Raw genomic sequence first — 26,908 nt, forward strand, 5'->3', positions numbered from 1 at the left:
TTCATTGAGTTTACAACAGGCTTCATGAGCGCCGGAAAAAAACTAAACACACATATCAATTACTCCAATAATTACTTTTACACTACCTTTTTATTAGATTTAGACCTCATTTTATGGTTTTAACTATAACACCTAAAAGACACTTCAACTCCTTCTCTGTCTACTGAAATAAGTCCTTACATCAATCTCATGTTATGCCCTATTTATATATTATTCACTACATTATCATCCTTTATACTCCAGCTGCACCTTCATGCATCATCAAGTTTTGTCAGCAATAAGGTTTGTCTAGCAATTTATCAAACTGCGCTGCAAGATCCCAGCTAAACAGTATGTGAATCATTCATTCAGTTAAAAATAAATGTAGCCTTTAAAAGTAATTGAAAATGATTTTGCTTAACACCATGTCTTGAATACTACCCAGTGAAACCACGGAAATAGATTATAGTGAGCATGCTGTTGTCTGTGCCGGGAGCATCTACCAATATGCTGAGGGCCTGTCCCTGAAACCTCTCCAACTGTCTAAGACAGGAACATGTGTTATTTATCCATTCAATCAATCAATTATGACACTTGTTAGACGCTTTTATCCAAAGCGACTTACATATTCAATACTGTCTGTAGGCAATCCCCACAGGAGGAATTTGGGATGAAGTGTCTTGCCCAGGAACACAACGACATGCTGACTGCAGTGGGGTTTGAACCTGTGACCACCGTGGGGTTTGAACCTGTGAACACCTGATCCAAACACCAACACACAACTCACTGCACCACACGCACCACACCACATCAATGTTTAAGTCTTCTGTTTGGAGAGCTAATTACAGAATATTGAAATGTAAAGACATACTGGCCAGTTTTGTCAGTCAATACAAATTCAAGATTCAAAGGTTTATTGTCATAACCTATACACAACTACGGTGTAATCATGTTATGCATGTAAACCTTAGATTGCAAGTTCCCCAACAGTGCAATTACAAGACAAAAAGTAAAAACAATTCAAATCTGTAGTGAGTTTATTTAAATATATTATTCAAATTAAAATATATCATTGTTTTGTCTATATTAACATTATTTATATGTATTTCCTGTTAACACCACCAACCAATTTGAATATACACACAACTACAAACCTACTGTACAGATCAGAAGACCTGCAGTGCCCCCAAGTGAACAATCAAGAGAATTGACTATTTATTTCAACACATTTTTACAGACATGTCAGATTAGCCAATATTACTTTTTAAATATATATTTGAAACCTAAATTAAAGATGAATTGTCAGGCTTCGTATCTGTACATAGACAACCAAGTTGACTTTGCAGTTGAGTTTTTTATGTTTTGTATAAGCAAATACATACATCCTATGACCACTAGATGGTAGGCTTTAATTGATTAAACCAAATGGGTTGAACGTTTACTTTTATACTGGGGAATTTCACATTGAAATATTTAGTTTTAGGCCTTCTTTTTTTCTGTCAAAGACTAAAACACATTTAAATTTGTTTTACTATTGCACATAGTTCCAAAGCTTATCCAATACGTGTATCCAAGTGACAGATGAAGCATCTCCCGAACAGCCATCTGCAATGATTGTCCTAAAGAAAGTGACATACATATTTGGTCCTTGTTGATAATGTATCCTTTTAAAAAACATAGTACAGCTTTGCACCATACAGAATAATTTTACTGTGCATTTTGATATAGTTCCACCCTATCCTGTAAGGAAGGTGATTTATGTTACGCCATTGATGCATCCTATCTATGTTTAAAATAATATATGCACCCACACGGAACACATTGGGATCCAAACCAAGCGCATCCAACGTGCGCAGCGACCCAACGTAGTGACGTAACGTCTTTGTGTTGACAAATCACGGTGTACGCTGGGCGGGCATTGTGAAGCTGTAGTTGAGTGTTAGCAGGCTAACTAGAGAAAGAAAGCTAACTAATCGTGAGAGTGGAACTGGAGCTAACGCTAAAGGAAAAGACAACTGTCAAAACAGCCAGAGGAGCAGAAATCTTAGAGAAGTGATAATTCCGTTAGGTGACTACATGATGTGTAGCTAGTTAATCAAAGACCGTGTTTGTCAGATGCCCGAGGAGTATTTTGGATACTACATCGATTGTCCCATTTCCAAACGGAAACCATTTCTGGACATACAGTTCGTGCTAGGTAGCTAGCTAAGTGAATCATCCAGGAGACTTTTCATTGTCACCTAAAAAACCCAAACTGAATGTTTTGTCTGTCATGAGTCCGGCCGGGTGCTCCCATGTGAACGGTTATAAGGTGGATAATTGGAAACAAAATCTTCGAGTCATATACCAATGCTTTGTTTGGAGTGGTACTGCTGAAGCCAGGAGACGCAAGGTAAAAACACAGGAACTGCAACGTTAGCTTCAGAAAAGTGAAATGATTTTAATGTGGCACCGACAAACACGGAACTGGAGTGCAAATGATTCCCCACATGAAGCACAAACAATGAACGGGGCGAACAAATTAGCGGTTGAAGTTAAACTGCACTTTTGCAGCAGTAATGTTGCGACTACTAGGGTTAGCCTGCTAGGTTATCACCGGTGAGTTAGCTAGCAAGACAGCTTGGTGTGCTGCGGAGACTGTTTGCTTCTCTGCCAACTTAACTCTTTTGTTTAATTTCTGCTTATTAACTCGAGCAATGATTATTACACATGTTGCTGCAAGTCAATCGGTTAGTTAATTTAGCATTTCTCTTTGGTAGATGCTGAGCAGTTAGCCGCATGGCTAAACTTCGGTTTGAGGAGAGTTGTGGCTATAGGCTAACATTACCACACCAAATGTACCCATTGTGTCTCCACACGCACACACTGGGTGCGCAGATTAGCGGTTATTTCCTGGGCGTCCCAGGTCAGTGTAATTTTCTGCACGGGTCGTTCCCTCACGAGGGATACTGGGACGTCAGCTGATTACTTCATTGCCAATTTATTTTTGGTTTTATCCCACACCTGCTCGGCCTACACAGATCCGAATAGCTTTCTACATTATGATGTCATCTCTGGACAGTGTTGCAGTTTCTTTCATTTTCACACCCTTTCTCCTCTTTTTGTTTCTTTTCAACATACATTTGTTATTGTTTTGTGTGCCATGATGTTCATTATGAAAAAAAAAACAAGATTACATTCTTCAATTTTATTGTGGATTAACATCGTTTGTAGCTTGCTTGACTGTTGCACAAAAACCCATTCTTCTCTTATATATGTCATACATTTTTATGTCGTTGTGATATAATAGGTGCTTCAGAGTGATGCAGGATGGACAGAGCTGGTGAGTTGATGCTTATCCCCTCCTCATCTTCACTGACATACTGTAGTTCAGATGAGTACACACTGGCTTGCTCACCTGTCTTTGTGCCTTATTGCGTTTTCTTTTAATGGACTGAATATTAGATGTGAAACTACGTAGCGGAATAACTCAGACCCATCCCTGTTTCTGCTGGTACACAGCAACAGCCAGGGAGATTACAGGGTGGGAGGGCGGTCTATGAGCGGAACAGCAAAACACATAGCTAGTTACATTGCAGGCATGTCAAAGCAAATGGCTAGTGCAAAATAGTCGATTTTTTTTAATACAGTGTTGTGATGACATGCTTTAGTTTGAAAACAGCCTTTAGTAAGGCTTTTTACACCCTGATGTACCTGTCCTTTAGTATTACACAGTGCTTGAGAGCATCTGAAAATGTATGGCCTGTCCTCAAATGCAGTGAGTTAATCACAATGCAATAGTTTTTTTCAGCATCCGATGAAAGTTAATAACAAATATTTAGTCTTTCACACACACTACCTGGCAGGAATTTCATTTTACAGGAGCTCAGTCAGTCGGTTAAACAACTTTCTGTTGCTCTCGAAGTTTTAATGTTCTGCCAAACCACACATGCATGTTTAGCTGTTGCAATCCTGGCCTTTCGATAACTTGTGCGAGAGCCTTATCTGTATCAGTTATTCAGGCCTAATTGTCTCAGCACTGCAACTTGTTTTACCAAGAGGAGGTGCTCCACAGCCAGTGCTACAACCACTTTACTACTAAGATTTACCTCTGATAAAAAAAAAAACTGCCGTTTTGAGATAAACACTGATATATAATTGAGGGGTATTGTGAAATGTCTCTTCCCTGTTTAGTGTTTATCTACCGTGCCCTGTACATGGCAGGGAGCTGTCGGGGGTGGATTCAGGCTGGATTGCTTTATATTTTTATGCTTTGTCATCCACCAAAAATGAGCACCACCTACACCACTATGTTCCTCTCACATGCTACTGTGCCGCAGTACACCATTTTACATAACTGATATCGCAAATGTAAGTGAAGGAAAGGCTTCGATGTTCCTTCATTTATGAGAGGCATGCCGCTAGCTATGTTAATATTTTGTCAATTTTCTGAGCTTTAGTCATGTGGTTGCATTACTGAAAACTGGAATTGAAGTTGATTAATGTCCTTTAAAGTCAAATTTGCCATCCTTTTAGATTTGCTTGGGATGTTGTTGTTTAACAGCTGTCTAATATCTGTAACGCTATGTACTAAGGGTTTCTGCTCTGCTCTTATGGACCCACACACACTGTTGATACAGGTGACTAATACAGAGAAGAAGGAGAGTGACTGAATGCAGTTTTCTCTCTGCTGCCTAATTGTACTCAAAGATGGCTATATGGGATTACAAATCCTGTCTCACGCCTCCTTCACAGAGACTCTTTACCCTTCCGACATGCAGAGCAGGTGTAGTGCTGCTCCAGAGGTACGCATCTAGAGCATTCTCCTGAGGCGAGACAGCATTTGATTTTGTTCAGCTCAAAAATATGAGCTAGAAGACCAGAAGCTTTTACATCACATCCTGGTATCTTTAAATTGTGGAATTAATACACATACAAATCCTGCATCTCTCCTTAAAGGTAGAGTAGGTAAGAATGGAGAAACCAGCTCGAGTGCGCTAGAATTTGAAAGTACGCAGCCGAAACAAATCTGCCCCTTCCTTCAGACTTCCTTCCTCCAACACACACGTACGCGCACATGACCAATGAGGGCACGAGATACATTTGTGCACGAGATGGAAGGCTGACAGGCAGGTAGGCCATCCAATCATTTTAGCCGGCCCGGCTAAAATGATTGGTCGTGCTTTTTACAGTACTACGGCTTCCACAGATGAAATGTTTTTATGTATTTATTGTCAAAGCATTTAATATACTCATTGCTATCGGGATGTTAAGAGCATTCCATGGAATATAACAAAAAGTGTTTCTGAAGTGAATTACCTACCCCACCTTTTTAATATGTTGACATTTGAGTATGTGTGACAATGCATATTACTGCACTGCTTATTGTATGTTCGTCTTTCAGCAGTGTAAGATTTTAAAATGCTATTGTAAAAGAGGCATATTCTGCAATGAGGGAAGTGGAAAAACATTTCCATTCAGAGACTGGGATGCTTTTTAAAAATAATATCAGACCTGGCTTCACTTGCCCGTGTGTTTTATCCTGAATTGCTGTTTTGAACCCCTCGTTCCCTTACTCACCGTCTGTCCTCAGCAGCCTCTCCTCAAACTGCCACCCTCTTTACCTCAAGATAAAATCAATCCCCAGGCTATGTGCAGGAACATTAGTGGAAAGCCTGTCACCTGCTCTGCATGCACAATCTGAAACCCCCATGGGTAGCAAATGAAAGAGTGCCAGAGATAGGAGTTTACAGAGATGACATCACAAGCCTTTGGGTCTGCTATCCTTAATTAGTGAACATTAATTAATAATTATTATTTTGCAATGATGCCGATCCTAGATGAAATGCCGCATTAGCTTGGGATGCGCATGTTGGTTTTCACGATTGCATTGTATTGTACTATTGTACACACACAATTGTTATCCATAAATTATTGATTTAACTTGGTGACAAATTTGATTTTGTTGTGCCCTCTTTCAGGCCTAGAGTCTGAGAGGCTTTTTGCATAAACATGTCCGTTCACAGACACTTACTATTCCAAATAATTGTATATGACATAAATGCCCCATGGAGTAAACAATGCAGATGAATCACTGTATTCAAGATGTCCTAGATGGCAGGAATAAACCAGTATGCAATAGTGTTTTCACATTGATGTTAGTGCACTTGTTTTGTTCATCTCTGCTTCATTATATTCTGCTCTAGTCGAGGTGTGCTACGTGTCATATAGCCAGAGGGGCTACACCCCCCCGCAGACTGTCAGTTTGTGTCATGTAACAAACATTGGCTCCATTTCAGATTGCAGAGGAGGAACTATTGTTCTGATGTGCTTCCCCTTCTATCTTCCTGAGTCCTCTCTTTGATTGCTGTCTCTTAATCTATTATTACTGTGTGTATAATAGTTTAATGAGTCTAGTGAGCAGTTGTACGGCACGTGGGCCTTTGTCTGCACAGATTTTGAATGTTTCCTCTCCTAATTGAGATTCATGTTACACCAGATTGCCATGTGCCATTTAAGCAGGCTTTCACAGAAGGATGCCAGCACAGCTCCAAGATGGAAGCCTGCCTTGCCCTTGCTTTTGACGGTTGAATGTATTCCTCTTCAGGCCCAGCTCTGGTCATATTTATGATTTATAGTTTGCGAATGGCTATGGTGGTGTGAATATTCACGAAGGTCATGGTTATTTATGTTGTGTGCTGCTCCATTCAGCAGAGAATACGGTTTATACTGTCTGTAAGTGGAGGTTCTATCTCTACTAAAACACTGCTGCCATGAAGGAATCTGCCATGCCGTTAAACCAGAGCTATTGTCTTAGGAAAGAGATGAAAGCAGGGTGGGTGGGGTCGGCAGGATTTTACAGACATCATTTCTTTGAAGAATTTGCAGTCACTTTGATTAAAGGGGTGAGGGTTGTGATTAGAGAACTGACTGACTGACTTTTTTGATCCTAGTTTTTTGATAAATCATATATGATCTGATCAGAGGGAACCATACCCCGTCCTTTTCCCACTAGTGCAAACCCCCTTTCTGCTTGTCATGAGGGAATGAGAGGATTGGTTACTAGATGTTGCTGGGAATTCAGAAGTAGAAAAATTGATACATTTTCAAGGAGGACACATTGACTTCCTCGTGTCATTCCTTTCTCCCTAATGTCCTTTTATTTCACGCACACACACATGCGGGCGGTTGCACGCACACACACATGAAATGCAGGCACAGCCAACCCTAGAGAGTGGCTGATTCCTGTGCTCTGAGCACATCTCTTTGTCAGATCATTCTCCATCACATCACAGGCCTGCTTTCTGACTCATCAGCATACGTTTGTAGCATCAGGTTCTGTTCCTCCAGCCTCTCCGTAGCCCTGACTTCCTCTTCTGCTTTCACTCCCACGGTTTTTGTTCCTCCTTTCCTTGCTTTCGCTTTTTTCTTTTATTTGCAGACATAGCACACATTGCCTCTTGATTATCCCATTACATGTCTCTATTTGTCTGTTCTCATTTGTTAAAATAATGTGTTTGAGTTGTTACAATTGTTTTATTACACAAAATATAAACTGCATTAAAACGGCAATACCAATTCTGAGGTTTTCATGTGAATGTTTGGATCCTGCGAAATTCATAGCAACGCCTGCAATCCGCCCTTTCTCCCTGCTTCCCATCCTTTCCCTTCATGCCTCTGCCTCACAGACAACACTCAGTGGGATTGGTGATGTCAGACTTTGGTTTCTGGCCCCTTCCAGCCCCATTTCTTCCATGTCTGTGCGCTCTCTGTCACTCCCAGGTCTTGTCTGATGTGGTTTTTGGTTTGTCAGTCACTGTAGCCAAGGCTCTGTGACTCAGACTAAACAAATGGTAAAGTTCTGTAACTTCCTCTCTTAGTAAATGGGACTTGTGTGTCCCGTTGTGTCGTCCCTTCTGCCTCACAATTGTTCAGCCTCAAAGAATCCAACCTCCCACATGTAATCAGCATATTAATTAATCGTATAAAGGCACTATAGTGATCTTGAAGTCTTCATTGTGCCTCGTGCTCTGCCATAGTGCGTTCATCTTTGCTCTTATTTAAGATCATAGGTGCTACTGTGCTTTAGAAATGTTCCATAATAGAGCTAAGAAGATGCAACGTTGGCATAGGCACAATAGTGAAATTGGTGGTAGAATAGGTGGGTGGGGTGCCCCATGAGGCTGTTTATTGACAGCTGCTCCGGAACCGGTTGAAAACGTATATTAATATGGTAATCATAAAAGCAGCAGTTGTTGTTTTTCCGGCTGTTATTAGCTGAAGGCTAATATGGATTCGGGATGGTCGGTCTTGGTGCCTGAGGATGAGCATGACTTTGCGTTTTAATGAGCCTAAAAGTAAACTGAATCCAGCACTCCTCCCACCCCCACCCCACCCTTTGTATTTTTACAAGTTGTCTGACTGAAATTCTGACCATGTCTTTAAGTTTGCCCTTCCTTAAAGTTAGAGATAGTACTTCTCATTTGAATGTCCAACAGGCTCAGTAAAGACACTGCTGCTACAAAGCATGCTGGTCATTACTTGAGCCGGCCAATGAGGCTGCTGTCCACCCTCCCTCAGTTCTACCATCTGGCTAATGAGCTGTCAATCACTCCCCAGGGGCCGGCCAAGCCCAAAACCAAGAGGCAATCAATCTCTTGAAGTGTGGACACTCAATTATTCCCTATTGTTAAAACCCCGGGACCAAGTGACAGCTTTTCTTGGCACTAGGCATTTTGTATGGAAATTGTTCTTTGTCCTTGTGAAAAAGGTGAAGATATGGCATTAAACCCTTGCCAGATAATTTATTACTTAGGTCTCATCGATATGTAGTCACTTTTAAGACTCCACAGTGCACTAATAGCCCCATTGTGCCTCTTTTCTGTAGGCTGTTCGCATAGATTTGTATGGAGGTAATGATCAAGGCTCAGTGATACAGCTATGTGGATAAAAAAGAAATGAACATTGGGTTTAAGTCAGGACAGTAGTCTCTCTTCGATGCAGCGTGTATGTATTTTCCTTCGATGGAACAAAGTGTTCCCACACCCTTTTGTTAAGCTTTAGCTAGACTGTTAACCATCTGTGCAGACAAACACACTTCAGTCTGAATGATCCTCCCTCTTGCTGAACTTGTTTATCAATTTTCTTTTGGTAGCCTTGGTCAGTGAATTTGATAAATGTGGAATGGTGCTCTTGTGTTAGGACTCTGTTGTCTTTATTAGACAGTGTGGCAGTTTGAAAAGCATGTGTATTCAACCAGTCCATCCTTTTGATGGACTGTTTTGGGCGCAGTTTGAGCATCACCATAAACCATAATTAAAGTAAAAACCCTTCTGCTGCCCCCTCTTTTTTACTCCTACTTCCTCTGATCTCTGAAAACCAATACGGATTCAGAGGCTGCCTATGTTTCCCTTATTGATTAATTCTAATCAGATGCACACAGGCCCACCTATGCAGATCCATCCCATGTGCTGCCAACCCTCTTTATATTTAACCAACCCCCACAACATGCACACACCCACAACATAGCATTGTACTACATTTTTCAACATGGCACCAAAGCCACTCCACCGTTGAGTATCTCAGCTTGGTTCCACGTCATCCTCATTTGATTCCGTTTTATTTGTTTACCCGGAGACGGCAAGAAGCTACCATAAAATCTAGGCTGGAGCTCAGGCTTTAGCCATAATGTCCTTATAGCAGTGTGTGACAGTATGAGGCCAAACTGCACTCTCCAACAATCCGTCATCCCTCCCACTGATTCATTTGCATGTGATGGGAATACATTCTCATACAAAGACCGTACAACATGTCATTGTCAATAGAGGTTACAATGAGCTGATGAAGGACGGAAGCGAAAAGAGAATATGGTAAGATTTGTATTGTGTGTCCCCCTAGGGCTGCTCACTGAGAATGCATTTTGCAGGCAAGGCTTTGTCATGGGGGGATAGTTGGAAGTAGGGAGGGGGGGGGGGCGGTTACAACATCATCCTGCCAAGGCTCTGACAGGCAGCAGCCCCACGGGGTCAGTCGGCAGCACGTTTCTGGAGCATCACCATCAGTCTCCTTCCCCAGCCTCACTGTGCTTGTTCGTATTAGTTAGAGAATCAGAAAGGACTGTGTGTGGCTGAGTACTCATAGCAAATATCCTGGTGTGTATATAAGTCTGTGGAAAGATCTGCGTGTCTTTTCTTGCATATATGCAGTATGCATGTCAGCCATTGTTAATTTCATTGATGTGTAAGTCTGTGTGGAGAAGCATGCGGAAGCTTTTCAGTGTGAGGCATCTCGGTGAGTCACTGCTCTCATATATCCGGACTCCGCACTCTACCCCGTATTGACTCTCTCTCCCCTACCCGGTCGGTTCTGCAGCAGCAGGAGCGTGTTCAGTAGAGCCAGACCTTTGTCCACATCATAATCGTTGTCGTCATTTTCTCTCCTCCTCAGTTACAGCTCATCACGTTACTGGCTCCGTTTGAATATATGAATGAATTAACCTAAATGCTGAGGTAGGAGTTATGCAGTCAGTTTGAAATAATGCAAGAGGAGACGGAGAAGCTGAGTATGGATGTTGCTTTATTTAGATGTATGTATGCAGCTAGAACATTGAAAGATTCCTGCTGTTGTTGAACATGGGTCATAGCTGATGGCCACTCAGTGGACCCACAAAGCATGTAATGCTATCTTGCCCTCACTATAAAGATGTATTGGAGAGACCTATTCATCCAGCTAATGCCTTTGTGCATCTGTTCTTTCATCAATCAGCAGCTTTGTACTTTAGTGGGTGATTCCCCTGGACACGGTGCCCAGCCTCGCTTGCCTCAAAGAGCTCATCCCAGATGGGAAATGCAGCGCGGCCGTGAGCTTGCTACCTGTCCGATACTTGTTCCATTCATCTGAGCCAGCGGCTGATCAATAGCTGATCTAATAGAACATTGAAAGCCCAGGGCTCAGTGAAAGGCAGGACTGTTGACAGTAAGGAGTAGACAGCCTGTGAACCATGGTGAGAGGGAGAGACCACAGAGAGTCCCGGGGGCGGGGCGGTGCAAGATGGATTTTCTCCCAGCTAAAGGGGTGTTCAGGCAATGAAGGATGTTAGGGCGGGCGTGGCATCGCAAGGTCAGAGTTACTTGTTTTTTACTGTGAGTGCTGGTGCAATAGAGGTGAAGTTGGGGAATAACAACATCACTGCTATGTAGGATAGGCTTAGAGATGTGTTACTAAAATAAAGGAATTGAAAGTGCGCTATCTTTTTATATATTTGTAGTGCAAATAGTTTCATTTAGATTCTAAAAACACCCTTCCCTTCTCTTCTCATAGCCTGTCAATGATTCCTTGAATGTTCAAAGAATCTGCTGTAGATGTTGTTGGTTTTGGTGACGGTTTACATTTTGTTCCTTCCCTTCACTCCCCATGTTTCCAACTTGGAAAAGCACCACACTGATTCGCCCCTTCTCTTTCGCAGGACCCAAACACACACCCATTTAGAGCTGGTTGGCTAACAGACCCATAGCAATAAAAACAGAGCTTAGTGTCTGCGACCCTGAATACCCCCTCTACTGCGATGTCATCACAATCCAGCCCACGCCTACTAATGCTCAGCCAAAACACAGACTGACTGAGTTTTGCAGCCCATCTCTGCGGCAGTGCCTCGTAGCATGTCTGGTGTTTGATGTAACACCCAAATACTTAGCCTACCACGATGAGAGCAAATCAATATTGAATTGCGTCTCCATTTTGTCTTCTTCTCCATACAAACACAACATGTCCGACCACTCCCTCAGATGAGACATTCAGATCCCTAACATCAACATTTTTAGTTGTTGAACACATGAATGGATATTTTTGTGATTTATTTGTATTTATTTATTCAGCAATATTTCAAGCCACCCTTTAGAAGTGCTTCATCATAAACATTTAAAAAGTAGAAACTTGCTTAGGCTTTAGGTGATAGAATATCTGCACTGCAAATCCACTGTTATCCACATTTGTGTTGGTTCTAGTGGGAACTAGAAGCTCCCAAAAAAGCTACATGACATTAACTTAACATCTTGTGGCCTTGGTTGTGGAAGTATTGGGTCACTGAACGATAGCAAGTTATTTAGTGATATAGCCACTGTTTTATTCGAGCACATGAGTGGTATTGGTTTTAGTCGTGTAGTCATCTCATTGCACAGACCATTCTTGGTTATGTGTCATCCAGTGAGAAGGAAGTGAAACTGACAAATAAACCTCTTTCGTTCTCTGCAACAATAGACTTTAATGTTGGTCATATGGTATCAGGTTCTGCTATTGTATTTCCAGTCAAAAGACAATACTGCACAGGCTCTTTGAGTTTCTATCCAATAGCTAAAGCAAGGTGTGTAGGAGTGTGAGTCTTTCTTCCAGGCTGGTTTCACACAGTGTGCCAGAAACTGGTAAATCTCTCCCGCCAATAGTCCTCATTTTGTTCTCTTCACCTTTGCTTTACACCTACTTTCCCTCCGTCGTCTGTCTTTGAGTGGGCGGCTCAATGCGGCGTAGTCTGCTGCACCCTGTAAGGTTCTGATTAGATCGCTCTGTCTCTCCTCTCTTATTCACTTTCTGCCTCGCAAATCAGGCTGGCAGACTTTTTGTTTCTGTGCTTTCACTCACATTACCAACGGAACTGTATAAAGCACAGAGTGAAATCATTGCTAAAATATATAATACATATTCTAGAGCACTAATGATAACATGGAATGTGTATTCCTCATGGCCCATAACACCGATTTTCAAATAGCTTAATCGGACAGTGACACCTCACACAGCTCCAACACACTTCAGACTCGGCAGCAGCAGACAGGTATACAGTTTAACAGCCTGTATGTCTGTGAGGCATATATTGCTGTGTTCATTAGCTTGAGTGTTATATGATGTGGGGTTGTGTGTTAAATGTTAGACCACTTGCACAGTTGTTGGTCTTAAGGCCTTCAAAATGCAGTAATAAGTTCTTCAAAGCAGGTACGTGACGTGTGCACCTGCTCACACGCACAGTATCACATTTTGATTCAGAATTTGTAATTGTCTTTATCATGTCTACTAGTGCTGGGCGGAAACGATTATTTTGAAAACGATTAATCGGGCGATTATTTGATCGATTAGTCGACTAATCGGACGATTCTTTTTCTGTTGTTCAATTCATAAAAAACGTTTAAAAAAAAAATGTCACGATATTGTGTCACAGGGGATCTTAATATTTAAGAACCTATTAATGTGTTATACCAGATTAACGGAAATAATCTCAGCTAACTGACGATACAAACCATGTTTACCAAAACAAAACACAAGTCTCATAAGAAGCAAACTAAAATGCTATCTAAATGACCCCTGAGTAAAAAATGCTAACGGACATTGGCACAGAACTCAAGATAAAAGTACCCTTATTACTTATCGTAGCTGCACATACAAGATATCCGATTAAAGCTGAGACTCCACAGATTATGTAGGTACATAGTATCATCACTGAGTGATCCGGACTCGCGACAGGGGAAGCAAATACAGTCATCACAACACGTACCTTCACAGAGCTTCTAGGGAGATCGTCTCACCGCCGTAGCTGTCAATCTGATCAAAATACGTGTTCAATGGCATTCAAATGAGAAAAAACGCGGCTGAATCGGTTAATCCATAGGTTTTTAACGTCTATGTATACAAAAATTATTGAATTTATAATCCATAATTCCATTTTAAATCGGAGAGCAAATGCTAGCTGCTAATGGTTGCCACCACAGCTAGCTGCTGCTTCCGGTCAAGCAGCAGTCTCAGTGAGATATAAATATATAAATATCTTTGCGTTTTGGACTAACTTTAAAATATTCCCATGCTTTTGAAGACCTGGGGCGAGATGTTTTCGTTTGGGGGCTTCGTGCGCAATCCTGTGAGGAGGAGTTGGTAGCCGTTTCAGTCTCCATTGTGTTAGAAGTGCGATTGCGAACTGCTTGTTGCTTTGGGTGACCCACGTGTGTGTGGCGACCATATATACAGTCTATGGTGGCGACGCGTCGACGCGGAAATATGTCGTCGACGATATTTTGAAGTCGTCGACGCGTCGCTACAGCACTAATGTCTACACACATTGTTTTCTTCATCTTTGCCCTCTTCTCTTACTCCCTTTCCCACTAATAGTTGGGCATCGCCACTCATGCTATACTTACTAACCTTCTGTTGTTGTTCAACTTTAGCGCACTATACCAATCTCTCTTGTGCATAAATCGTGGAACTGTATTCCTGTGACGCCGACGTAGGCCTCCTTTCTGACAGGTTTGCAGACAATTTCAGGCATTGTAATGTTCTTTTTCTCCTGTTACCTCTCAAGTCAAATCAATTTACACACACTCCAGCTGCTGTTAGAGAGCGCCTCAGACACATTCAAGTGACCTTCTCCAGTTAGTCTGCCAAGCATTAAATCCCACCATGATTCGAGAGCGGACGATACAGTGTGGAAATACCCTGTCATTCTTCTGCGTTGAATTTGTCAGCAGGCCCAGTAGTCTTGAATCTGTGTTCATATCAGGTCTAGTCGAGCATCGTGTCCTCTGAAGTGTTAGTGTGACCGACTGGAAGATAGACATCTGATTCAGCTGGCAGGGGGTTCCTCTCTGCCAGCTGACGCCTCTCTACAGTATAGCTCTGTCCTGCTGCAGAGGGTCATTTTCTCAACACACTGACTGTTTTCTTCTGACCCCCCACCCCTCAACCCCGTTTCTCCTTTTTGTCTTCCTCTTCCAGGCCAAGTCGTGCATCTGTCACATGTGTGGTGCCCACCTGAACCGACTCCACTCTTGTCTCTACTGCGTTTTCTTCGGCTGTTTTACGAAGAAACACATCCACGAGCACGCAAAAAACAAGAGACACAATCTAGGTAAGAGACACACACACACACACACACACACTCTCCTTTTTAAAGGGTTTTATATCTATAACAAATCTGAATTGCTGTGTAGTATGAATTCAAATACAATTATGACCATAATTATTTTTTAATCTGAACAAATGGCTCACAATAGAGCTAAAAGTATGGTCGATAACATTATACTGACCCTCCCTACGACGTCCAAGGCTCAGTCTCATTACCTCATTCCTCATATTCACATGCACTCCTGTGGCCCACTGCAGCATCAGCTATTACCAGCAAAGGATTACAGCATTACTTTGAGAGACTTCCTCCTCCTCAGACAGACAGGGAGCTGAACCTCACTTTAACTGCAGCACATTACCATTCTGGTGGGAGTGCCTTAGCCAGTCAAATGTCATGGGTTGAAGTTCCTACTCTCCCTTTCATACAGCAGTAAGGGAGGAGCAGACATGGCTAATCCACAGCTACCAGAAAGCCTATTTTCAACCTTACATGCTAATTATGCAAAAGACGATAATGATACTAGCGAGCAAGATTTTAATATTACACCAGTGAGGGCGTCTAAAAATGGCAACCAGGGAGACGGTAGGCGTTCGTGGTAGCTGTCTGAATGGCCTTAATTGATTTAATGCATTTAAACAGTTTGGTCACACACACACCCACACACACACACACACACACACACACACACACACACACACACACACACACACACACACACACACACACACACACACACACACTCAGTCTTAATTACCTGAGCTTTCCACTGGAGCCTCTCTGACAGTGGCGCTCTGTTCCTCTCCACCTCTAATCAAATTAACCAAGCTCCCTGTCTGCGAGATGGCAAGCTGCCCTCTCAGGACTCCTTTTCACATCTTTTTAACTTATGAGTTCATTAGAATGTGCAGAGGTGTCCATGATGCCCACCTTTCTTTAACTCCGGATGAATGCCTGTGTGTTTGTCAGTGATCCCGGGAGATAGCAGAAAGAACAGGTTGGGGAGGAACAGACATTACATTACATGTCATTTGTTAGACGCTTTTATCCAAAGCGACTTACATACATTCAAATGTACTGTGGAGAATCCCCACAGGAGCAATTTGGGGTGAAGTGTGTTGCCCAGGGACACAACGACATGCTGACTGCAGTGGGGCTCGAACTTGCTATCCTCTGATTCCAAGTCCGGGACACTATCCACTAGGGCTGCTCGATTATGGCAAAAATCATAATCTGGATTATTTGGGTCAATAATTGATATCACGATTATTAAAAACAATTATCCATTTACTTTGAAAACATCCATTTATTGGGAAAAAATGTGAAGAGTATGTTTTTAACAGTTGATTACCCTGAACTTTAAGTATAATTCAACTGAAAAACCAATACAAAAAATTAATAATTTAAAATAAATAATCGTTTTGTTGTTTTCATAACCGTTGCAAGCCAACATCGTAATTGCGATTAAAATATGATTAATTGAGCAGCCCTACTATCCACTGAGCCACAGCCTCCCTATGGGGAGATTGTACTGTTGGTTACAACTACTAAAATGGGTTGCCAAACATGCTTATGCAGTATCAAAATAACCTGGGTGGCCCACTGAGTCTATGCGTGGGAAACGCTGCTTCTTCTCCTTTCACCTACCAGTCTTTGGATTCTTCGCTCAAATCAGTACCATTTATGAATTCCTGCCTGTATCTTGTTCAGCACTCAATCGACTTCTTCCTCTTGTGGCCATGTCAGAGTTTTGTCAACTAATCGTTACCAATGATGCCGTGTTTTACAAGAGAAAAGAAAGATGAGATGGAAAGATGGTTATGTTTTTCAAATACATTTTTTGTTTTACTGTATGATTTATTTGTTTGCATGTTTGCTTAAACACACAAAACAAGTCCCTGGGACAATGATATAACAAACACCAGTCAGGTTTTCTACATGATGTGTTGGCTTTGTCAGTGGGTGGCACCAAAAACAGAAAAATGTCCAGTTAAGCTAAAAATAGGTTGTCACGGCAACAGAGCTGAGGTATTGCTGCCGTGGAGGTTGAAAATGGAACGGGATGGTGTTAGTTGAACGCCCAGGTGGGGGTGGCAGACAACTACACCTATTCCATCACTACTCCACTCATATCTGTTCATTGCCCAGTGCAAGCAATGAGATGGAATGCAGTGCGGAGAAACGCTTGTCTTGAGGCTGGCTGCACCAGCGAGGTTGAACAATAAAATAAAACCCAATGTGTGTTACTGTGCTGGAAAAATCTATTTGTAATTATGGTGCAATCTCTCTTTCGTCCCCTCTCTCTCCCTCTTCCCTTCTTCCAGCGATAGACTTATTATACGGTGGAATATATTGTTTTGTGTGTCAAGACTACATATACGACAAAGACATGGAGCAGATTGCCAAAGAGGAACAGAGGAAAGCCTGGAAATTGCAAGGTAGAGCATTGTGTTTTCTCTCAGATATCATCTTTTCTAACAAGTTTATATCGTGCCGTCTTATTGGTGTTTCTTTGTATCCACAGGCATAGGGGAGAAATACACAACATGGGAGCCGACCAAGAGGGAGCTAGAATTGTTACGACACAATCCAAAGCGGAGGAAAATCACTACAAACTGTACCATAGGTAAGCACTAGACGGCACAGACTCCTCTCTAGACAGTGTGTGGGATCCTTTAGAGCTGGGTGTTATCTTCATGTGCCTATGGAGCAAGTGTGCTCGGGGTCACTCTTGCATTAAAGTGTGATACCCAAGGTCGACAGGATCCAACAGCATCACAGTGTTCCCTCTGACACTGTAGAGGCACCCCTCAATCTGTTTCTCCACTGAACATGTTTTCTTCCTGCCAATTCTGTCTCTGATAAAGTACATGAGCTTTTGGTTCTTTCCCCCCTGCCATCCTTCAACCCCTTCTATCTCCAAAGAGCTTGGTTGGTAGCCCAGACTGTGTGTGTGTGTGTGTGTGTGTGTGTGTGTGTGTGTGTGTGTGTGTGTGTGTGTGTGTGTGTGCACTCCAGGACCCGTCTGAGTCAATAAACCTCTCACTGAGCGCTCTCTTCCAGAACCAAACCACGCTCAATTGGATTAAGCCCAAAACCTGGCTGTGTCTCACCTGTTCTATTGGCTATCACTGGAAAATCGTAGCTTTTCATTTCTCACTCTAAATGAATCCATTAACAGCTCTGGAGTCAGCTCTAGGATACACACGGTTTTGCTGGCAGACCTGACCCAACACCTTGATAAGAAAACAAATATTCACAAACATATTTTAATATTTACACTTTTATGTGTAATAAATATTCAGGCAGATGTGGGTGCTATATTTATGGTTCAATATAGGCCCTTAACAAATATTTACATTGTCCATGAAGTTGCCAGTTAATTCTAAGAATAATTAATTTAATGATATCCGGAAGAAGTAAATAATTTAAAAGTATTAAAGATGTCCATTTTAATTTCCGTAAATCCACGGTGACGCAGTGAGATGCTTCTTTTTCTGATGTATAACAAAACCAAAATAGATTTGGTCCAAAAGTCAAAGAAAAATGGCTATTACTCAAAAAAATAAATGAAAATTTCAATACATAGATGTGGTTCTTATGGCTACTAATTCAGTTTTGCTTACTAATAAAACTGGCCACAGATAACACGTGGTCAAATCAGGGATCAGGTCATTATTTGGGATTCAAGTTCCCTTGTTTCGCAGCATTAGGAATCAGAAGAAGCACAGTCATGTTTAACCTTCAATGCCATGTTGTGCTTACACTTGTCTTTGTCTCTCCTTGTCCTGCAGGTTTACGAGGGTTAATAAACCTGGGCAACACGTGTTTCATGAACTGCATTGTTCAGGCTCTCACACACACGCCGCTGCTGCGAGACTTCTTTCTCTCCGACAGACACAAGTGCGAGATGCAATCAAACTCCTGTCTGGTGTGTGAGATGTCGCAGCTCTTTCAAGAGGTATGATCCACAGTTAGTGTTTGAACTTGTTCACATAGATTTGCTCGATCCCACATAGAAAAGGATGACTTTGGTCCAAACTGAGGTACAATTTTAGGTCTTTTTTCAAACCATGTGGTGCCTTCTCTCGCATTGCAGCAGGCTGAGTCACTGTTGAGCTCTTCTGTCGAGTCCAAAGAGAGAGGCAGGGAGAGGAGAGAAGAATCCTCCCTGAGAGGAATGAACAGGGCCTCATGCAAATGAATAAGCAGAATTATACTTGTATCTAACCTGGTTAGTACATACAAATGACTGTATGTACTAACCTGGTTAGTACATGCAAATGACTGTATGTTGCACAGCTGTTTATAGCCTCTTAAGCCTATCTCTTTAATACAAAAGTTTCACATCTAACAAACTCATCGGCCCTGGACGTTATGTAATATCTGCCTGCTCTGCTCCCACACGGCCTCGATTTTTTTTTTCTTACACCCTCTCACTTCCCAGTATATATGGGCCTACAGATGGCAAGTGGTGCTATAATGAGTTTAGTCATCGCCGACCAATCAACACAACACACACATACAATATATAACACATGAAGGAGGTAATCGCTCACCTCTATCTCGCAGAGGCAGACGGTGATTGAGGATTCCAGCTGTGTGTGAGACAGAACACTCAGGGTCACCCATACAAGAAACACTAATCCATTCAAACACTCTGTCCCACACATATTATCACTCAAGTCTTCCTAGTAGACTTCCATCCCCCAACTTCATTCCTTTTTTTAACCAGCCCAATGTCGTCATCAGATGCCGTCTTTTGACTCTGCACACACACACACACTTACACACACACACACACACACAGAGCTTTATATATTTGAAGGTAAGAGACGCGGCCCGCTTTGATCAGCCCCTCTCCTCCCCCCGCACAGTTACCCCCTCTTCTCGTAGCGTCTTTACTTTGTCAAGCTACCTTCAAACTGCTGGAAAGAAGCAGCGTTTGTAAGATTCAAAATAGATGTCAGTGCAGCTTGTTTTCTCTGAGCAGCTCAAACATATTTCAGAGAGAGCTGTGTAGAATAAAGCAAAACTGTTTGCAACATCACCACATTGAGAAATGAGAGCCCTCTCTGGCATTAATGAGCTCTGGTTGGAACTTCATTGCGGTGTTGAACCTTGCTCCATACGATCACGTTGTTCAACCATGTCTTTGTGTACTGTGTTTTATGATCAGATGGACCTTTATTGATCCATGTAGGGAAATGCAGGTGTTACAGCAGCAACCGAAGAGAGAAACACAGACATGGTTAATAAAGATAAAACAAATTGCATACTGTATATACATATATCACACACCTCTCGTCTCGAGCTGGCATTACAGCTTTTGTCGTTAGGTGATGTGTGTTGGAATGAATTCATGTTTCTGAAGATGCCTGTAGAAAGCAGCAGCTGAGAGAGACAAGATCACCTCTTACTGACGGAACGTTTGCTACGGTTCAGCAATGGATTATAGATGACCAGTGAGCATGGTGGCAATGAGCCTGTCACAGAGGTGATCAAATATGTCGGACCTAAGAACACCTGGAAAACTAGGCTAACCACCCTCTCCTCTTCACCCCCATCTCTCTTCCCCGCTCTCAGTTCTACTCGGGCCACCGTTCACCCCACATTCCCTTCCGGCTGCTGCACCTGGTGTGGACTCATGCACGTCACCTCGCAGGATACGAGCAACAAGACGCCCACGAGTTCCTCATCGCAGCTCTGGATGTTCTACACCGGCACTGCAAAGGGGACACCATCAGTAAGCCATATAACCAATCAATGTCTTAAAATAAAAAATAAACACCAATGTGTTCCCTTTAAATTCAGCGAGATTCAAAGGTTTACCCTAGATTTGTTTTCAGGTGCTTTTATTATTATTATTATTATACATCAGCCAGGATTGCAGCTTTCTCAAGTCAGACTGAATAGAAAACGCAGCGATCAGTGTCGGTGACATTGAGTGTGTGGGCCACCTACTGCCTCTGATCCGCCATGGGTAGTTGTACTTTAGATCGACCAACAGAGCATACTGCCTGACTTCACTGGAAGCATACTGAAGGAGATAGGCAATCTTGTATACCAAGGGGAAAGGAAGCAAGCAGTGTGAGGAATGTCAATAGGACCTGCTGCAGTGCATTGACAGGCTGACTCACACTCAGACCCTGCAGAGAGGCTTCCATTAGCTACGACACAGAGAGTTGTGAAGTGGCTGCAGGGGAAACGTAAAGTGAGAAAGAGCGGCAGACAGAGCGCTTTAGAGGTGCTAAACAGGTCGAAGGTGTTATCTGTTCGTCTATTTATACTTTCTGCTCTTCACAGGAGATGACAATGGGAAGAAGGCCAACAATCCAAACCACTGCAACTGCATCATTGACCAAATCTTCACTGGGGGCCTGCAATCAGATGTTACCTGTCAAGTGTGCCAGTAAGTTTGTTGTTTGTTTTCAATTTAAAAATGATAAAGAAGCTATTTCTCAAAATGAAGTCCCACTTGAAAGCCTTTCTCTCCATTCATCTTGAGGGAGCACCCCCCTTCTTTTCTATACACACATCCATCATCTATCTGTCTCCTCTCTCCGCTAGGCTGATCGATGTGGACACCACCTGTCCTCTCAGAGTTGGTCAACCACTGGTTGTGTCCTCTCCACTGCTAATGTTTAAAGGCCCAGTCCCTGCAGAGATGCTGTGGGGGGGGGGGGGGGGGGGTTGTCTAGACATCAGCACAACTGAAGCGTTGCCTGCCCCCTAGAGCTGTCCTGTCACATTAACACTCGCGCGCTGCACTGAACTGCAAAGCACCTCGTCCAGGCTAGCGGGCAAGCCCAGCAAAGTGCAATGTTACCTGTGAAGAGAGTCCTCTGAAGCTGTCTCCAGCATCACTCTGCCATAAACTGAACCCCCCTGTAATGGTTAGATACATCTTCTGTAGACTATAGATTAAGGAAATGCATCCCCCAAAGCTTTATTTTGGCAACAGAAATGGTACCATAATGGTTCCATATTGCTGCAGGGTTGCTCTCATTCATCATTAATGCATGCACACTTGCCTTAGAAGCCACCTACCGGCACCACTTGGTGTAACATCACCATCTAATCAACAGCAGTAATTTGCGGCAGCCTCTGCGCATATTTGTGTGTAATGCATGCATTCTTCACTGAAGCCTCCATTTTGCCCCGGCTGCAGACCATCACTCAACGGTATTGGGTTGTAAAATACAAATCCCAAGCTAATATTCTCTGAGTGGGGAATATTATTCACATCATGCACCCATTCATTGTTCGCTGTTCAAGCAGGCTTTAAACCAAAACATGATCAGTGTCTACAGAGGCTGTGAATCTAAGCTTGGGCATTGCCATCTGTGTCATCATCCTTTCATCATGACCTGTAATAGATGACACACAACCGCACACTATTTATTCAAACTCATAATCAATCCCTCTTTTCTTTTGTTCCTCTTAGTGGGGTTTCCACGACGATAGATCCATTCTGGGACATCAGCCTGGACCTTCCTGGCTCTTCCACACCTTTCTGGCCCCTCAGCCCTGGAGGGGATGGCGGCACAGTGAATGGAGAGAGCCACCTGTCAGGGGCCACCACCCTCACAGACTGCCTGCGCAGGTACGGATCAGCTGACACCTGACAGTTTTATCTTTTGCCAGTGTGGTTTCCTTTTTTGTATCTATCTAAACTGAACTAAAATCCCCATCTCCTGGGTTGTAGAATACACTTGGCGCCAAATCATAAGCGCTTCTTGCCAAAAAACACAATAACATGATGCTATTAAAACGTTGTTAGTTTCAAAATAAATGATGTCATGACATTTGGAAAAGGAAGTACTTTTCTTTCAATAGGCGTATTTTCCTGTATCCTTCTGCCACCTCTCCAGATTGATGGGTTTCAATCGTCTCCACTTAAAAACAAATCTCATCATCCCCTCGCTTGTATGAGAGGTCACGTATTGCGTCTGCTCAGCCACGACAAACCTGTTATCCCTGGATCTCATCTTCTCCACACTCACCAGGTTTGCAGAGCAGATGTGACCTCTCATATCTCCTCTACTGCCTCTTCATTCTTGCAATTTCTTTCCCTCCTCTCCTTATCTTATTTCCCTCCCTCCCCTCTCCATATAACGCTTTCCCCCCGTGCCCTCACTCTCTACCTCTCGTATTCGTCTCATCCTCCCCCTCTTTCTCTCGCCTCCTTTCCTTCTGACTTTTTTTTTTTTTTTACTGCAGCACCTTACACACCCCTAGTTGCTGCAGCAAGTCTCTTAAAGGTACAGAACTGGTTGGTGTTGTTGCCGTGGTGATGGAGGCGTTGGCATTACCAGCATGGCTCTGGGTTGGTCTGACTTACAGAGAGGCTGCATAAACACTCTCCATGCAGACAAGCCCTCGTACAGCTTCAGATCAACTTCAGATCTGTAGGACTTGGTTTAGCGGGGTGCAAAGGCGAGATCAAAAGGGTTTATGTAACACAACTAAATAATATAGAAGTTTTCACTTCCTGTCTCTCGTTTGCCCACATTTTGTCTTCTCTTTAACACCCTCTCCTCTTGTTTTTTTTTCCTTCTTCTCGCTCCGACCCTCCCTCTGCAGGTTTACGCGGCCCGAGCATCTAGGAAGCAGTGCCAAAATCAAGTGCGGCGGTTGCCATAGTTACCAGGAGTCCACCAAACAGCTGACGATGAAGAAGCTCCCCATCGTAGCGTGTTTCCATCTCAAAGTGAGTCGGCCGGTGACAACGTGCTGCCAATTATCTCCTGTTACATTATCTGTCTGAGAAATGTAATTATTTTAGGGTACGGGAAGCTTTTATCGTTCACACATCTTATTTAGTTGTTAGTCCAAAGACACTCCGAAAACAATCATCCAAATGCAGATGCGTTTTTAAATGATTTCTTGACGGTTTTGATATTTCTACATCCCTATATATACGTGATTCATTTTGCCCTGTGTGTATGCAGCCTTACATCCGATGCATAAGATGTGTGTGATGTTGCTTGTGCGTAGGTGTGTTGATAATCTCATTCAGTTGTTGGTGCATTACCTCCATCCCTTTCACGCGTTGTCCCAGGACACCAATGACTTCAATGACTTGTCCAGCCTTCCACTGGCCATGTTTTATTTATCATACCAGTATTGGGGGGGAAGGTCTATAACGTATTTATGATATTCATGGCACCAGGCTTCCAAGGAAATTGTCTTGAGCTCAATCCTGTTATTATATTGGTGTGAATGCGCAAACGAGAGGCACACAACATGTCATTTCACTTTTCATTAGCTGCGTTGTATTTTGTATGTTGTGATTATGTCTGTTATTTCTAAATAATGTGTCCTCTCCCCTCCCCCCACTCTCTCTCTTGCCATGTTCCTGCCCCTTCCCCCTCTCTCCTCTCCTCTCTCTGGCCATCTACAGCGGTTTGAGCACTCTGCCAAACTGCGGAGGAAGATCACTACATACGTTTCCTTCCCCCTAGAGTTGGACATGACGCCCTTCATGGCATCCAGGTAAGCCCCCCACCTAGGGCCCATAGATTTCCCCCCGATAGTGAATCTGGTCTCGCCAGTCCACATCAAGGTCTTCTGTTTAGATCTAGGAGCAGCTTTTTTACGTGGTTTATCGTATGTTAATGTTTGCAGTGCATACTCTATGATACACTATACAGACTTTGCACTCACAGTAATTTAAAATATTTGCATATTGGACAAAACATCATTATTAAATGCTTCCAACAAATGTATATTGATGTCATTAAAGCATGCAGTTGCAGTATTGCCCCACCCCTGGCAGAAGCATCCATTCAGCTCTGTTCAGAGACAGGAAGATCATTAGGCTATGGCGCTGGCAGGGAATATATTGGCTTTCAAAGATAGAAGAATTCTGCCACCTAGTGGATTTTCGTGCCATTGTAACATGTTTACCAGTGCATGCAGCTTTAACAAATGCTTTTGTTTTTCTGCCTCCGACAGTAAAGAGAGCAGGATGAACGGGCAGTATCAACTGACGGTTGATGTATTAAACAACGACAATAAGTGAGTACCTTTGAACTAAGCAAACTGATATATTAACACTCTGCGGCCTCAGAGCAGTGCACACATTATAGTAGAAATGTCTCTTCCAGCACAGCAGCACATGCTAATGACCTGAAGCATCCGGCCGTGACTTCCCCAAATTAAATCAACTTGGAACCTATTAAACACTGCTTAATTTTCTTCATCCATGACAGTTACAATAGCTTTCATTTTCAAGGACATTTACGGGGAATTTAATATCTTAATACCATTGACAGGTTGCTTGTAGCGGAGACACAAAGTCGGTATTCAAGGAGATGATTGAGGCGTTTTAAATACACAGGAAAGACCTGAAAGAGCAGCAGCATGACGTTCAAGACAAATGAAGGCACCCATGTATGGGGAGGATAACGGGGCTGTATGAGAGATTTGTGCTAAAGTGATTCAAACAACAAAACAAACACATATTTACATTTTCTTTGTTTATTTGTTCTAGGTATTCCTTGTTTGCGGTGGTCAACCACCAAGGCACATTAGAGAGTGGCCACTACACCAGCTTCATCCGCCAGCACAAAGACCAGTGGTTCAAATGTGATGACGCCATAATCACCAAGGCCAGCATTAAGGATGTACTCGATAGTGAAGGGTGAGTCCAGAAACAATAACAGTACTAAGAAGTGTTATCCAGTATGAACTCTGTAACAAATCTTACTCTTTCCCCCCCCCCCCCTCTCAGGTATCTCTTATTCTACCATAAACAGTTCCTTGAGTACGAGTAGTCTTTGTGAGGACTGACCACGAAGAACCACTGCTTCTAACGAGAGAGTCAAGGGCCTGGGGACAGGATGAAACAAAAACACACAAACCTACCTGAAACTCTTTGACTACCAGTCTACTACAGAGTCCAGCTCTGGAGGGCAACACATAAAAAGACGTGTGAAATCATGCAACCTTTCAAAAGAATACAAAAAAAAAACAAGCACTGAGCTACTTCTTGGCATCTACTTGACAAAACTGAATGAAGAGGAGAGATGGAGGAGGAGGAAGAGTTCGGGCGTCGTCAGTTCCAGGCTTGGGCAGAGGGAAGAGGCCTCCCCCCACCCCCTCACCCTCTCTCCCCCCCTACCTGCTGCAGGGGGCGGTCTGAGTGTGACTGGCCGTCATCTCCATCGGGCACATCTGGATTTTTTTTCACAGTATTCTGACCCCCTTCACCACCCGCCCCCCCCACTCACGCCCTCCATTTCTCTCCCATGGTGCTCTCGTTTTCAACTGACCAAGCGTTTAACTCGATAGAAGACAGTTTGTTGTCATATGCATACAGGACTGAACGCAAAAAAAAAAAAAGTAAGAATAATAAAATCAACGTATTATGAACTTTGCAAGAACATTTCTAAAGGTATGGTTATGATTCTTATCATTTGTGAATTTTGTTATGAAATACTGTATGAATCTAGTATACATTTATTTTTTAAGAGCAAAAAAACAAAACATGGGAGGGCTTAGAGACGCTGCCTTTGCCAGTTGCTGGGGAAGTGCTGCCATGGAAACTAAGCAGATTTGGACCTGAGTGTGCTCATGTTCCATTATTTACTGTGTTGATTGTTTTATTATTAAGTCTGGTTGAGGGCGGGGAATATCTATTTTTTTTTAGCAACTCATCACATTTTTGTTTACTGTTCATTTGTGTCTTTTATTTTTTAAATTTCAGTACAGCCATGTGTCCCTCGCTGTCCTGGTACTGGAAATGTCGTTTGACGTATTATACTTTCATTCTTGTGGAATTGTTGGTATAATGATGGTGATGGTTAAATTGGCTCACCTTTTTGCTGTTTATGAATTGTATGTTGAATGTGAGCTTTGGGTTTCATGTGGCATTATGAAGAGAAGACTCCATACATGAGGTCTTATAATGTGAGAATGCTGTGGTCTCTTCTCATTGAACACCTTGGATGCTCTGCAAAAAAAAAAAAAAAAAAAAAAAAAGCCCATTTAACAACACTGCATGCGACTGGGCTCACATGATCTTATAATATGTGAAAAATGACCCTCAGTAATGCCTCAAGGCGTGCT

The 26,908-nt window shown here is 42.7% G+C and overlaps 1 protein-coding gene across 2 annotated transcripts; it reads left to right on the forward strand.

The window, feature by feature from the left end:
* Window positions 1–1,881: 1,881 nt before the first annotated feature.
* Window positions 1,882–26,821, forward strand: usp22 (ubiquitin specific peptidase 22). 2 transcript variants are annotated; one of them, XM_034219793.1, is made up of 14 exons: window positions 1,882–2,371; window positions 3,269–3,301; window positions 14,707–14,839; window positions 17,158–17,271; window positions 17,358–17,459; window positions 18,628–18,794; window positions 20,420–20,579; window positions 21,140–21,245; window positions 22,281–22,439; window positions 23,420–23,546; window positions 24,240–24,331; window positions 24,794–24,856; window positions 25,332–25,481; window positions 25,572–26,821. In XM_034219793.1, the coding sequence occupies exons 1-14, from the start codon at window positions 2,252–2,254 to the stop codon at window positions 25,612–25,614; spliced, it is 1,569 nt and encodes a 522-aa protein (XP_034075684.1). In that variant the 5' UTR covers window positions 1,882–2,251; the 3' UTR covers window positions 25,615–26,821. The 2 variants fall into 2 exon arrangements, with proteins under 2 accessions (XP_034075684.1, XP_034075685.1); XM_034219794.1 differs by lacking the exon at window positions 3,269–3,301.
* The last annotated feature ends 87 nt before the right edge of the window (window positions 26,822–26,908 follow it).

Source organism: Gymnodraco acuticeps, unplaced genomic scaffold (assembly GCF_902827175.1).
Source record: "Gymnodraco acuticeps unplaced genomic scaffold, fGymAcu1.1, whole genome shotgun sequence".
Taxonomy (NCBI): domain Eukaryota; kingdom Metazoa; phylum Chordata; class Actinopteri; order Perciformes; family Bathydraconidae; genus Gymnodraco; species Gymnodraco acuticeps.

Coding starts and splice junctions, on each gene's coding strand:
- usp22 (XM_034219793.1), top strand. CDS start 2,252: ATGAGTCCGGCCGGGTGCTCCCATGTGAACGGTTATAAGGTGGATAAT. Junction 17,272..17,357: donor GAAAGCCTGGAAATTGCAAG/GTAGAGCATTGT, acceptor TTGTATCCACAG/GCATAGGGGAGAAATACACA. Junction 24,332..24,793: donor ACGCCCTTCATGGCATCCAG/GTAAGCCCCCCA, acceptor TGCCTCCGACAG/TAAAGAGAGCAGGATGAACG.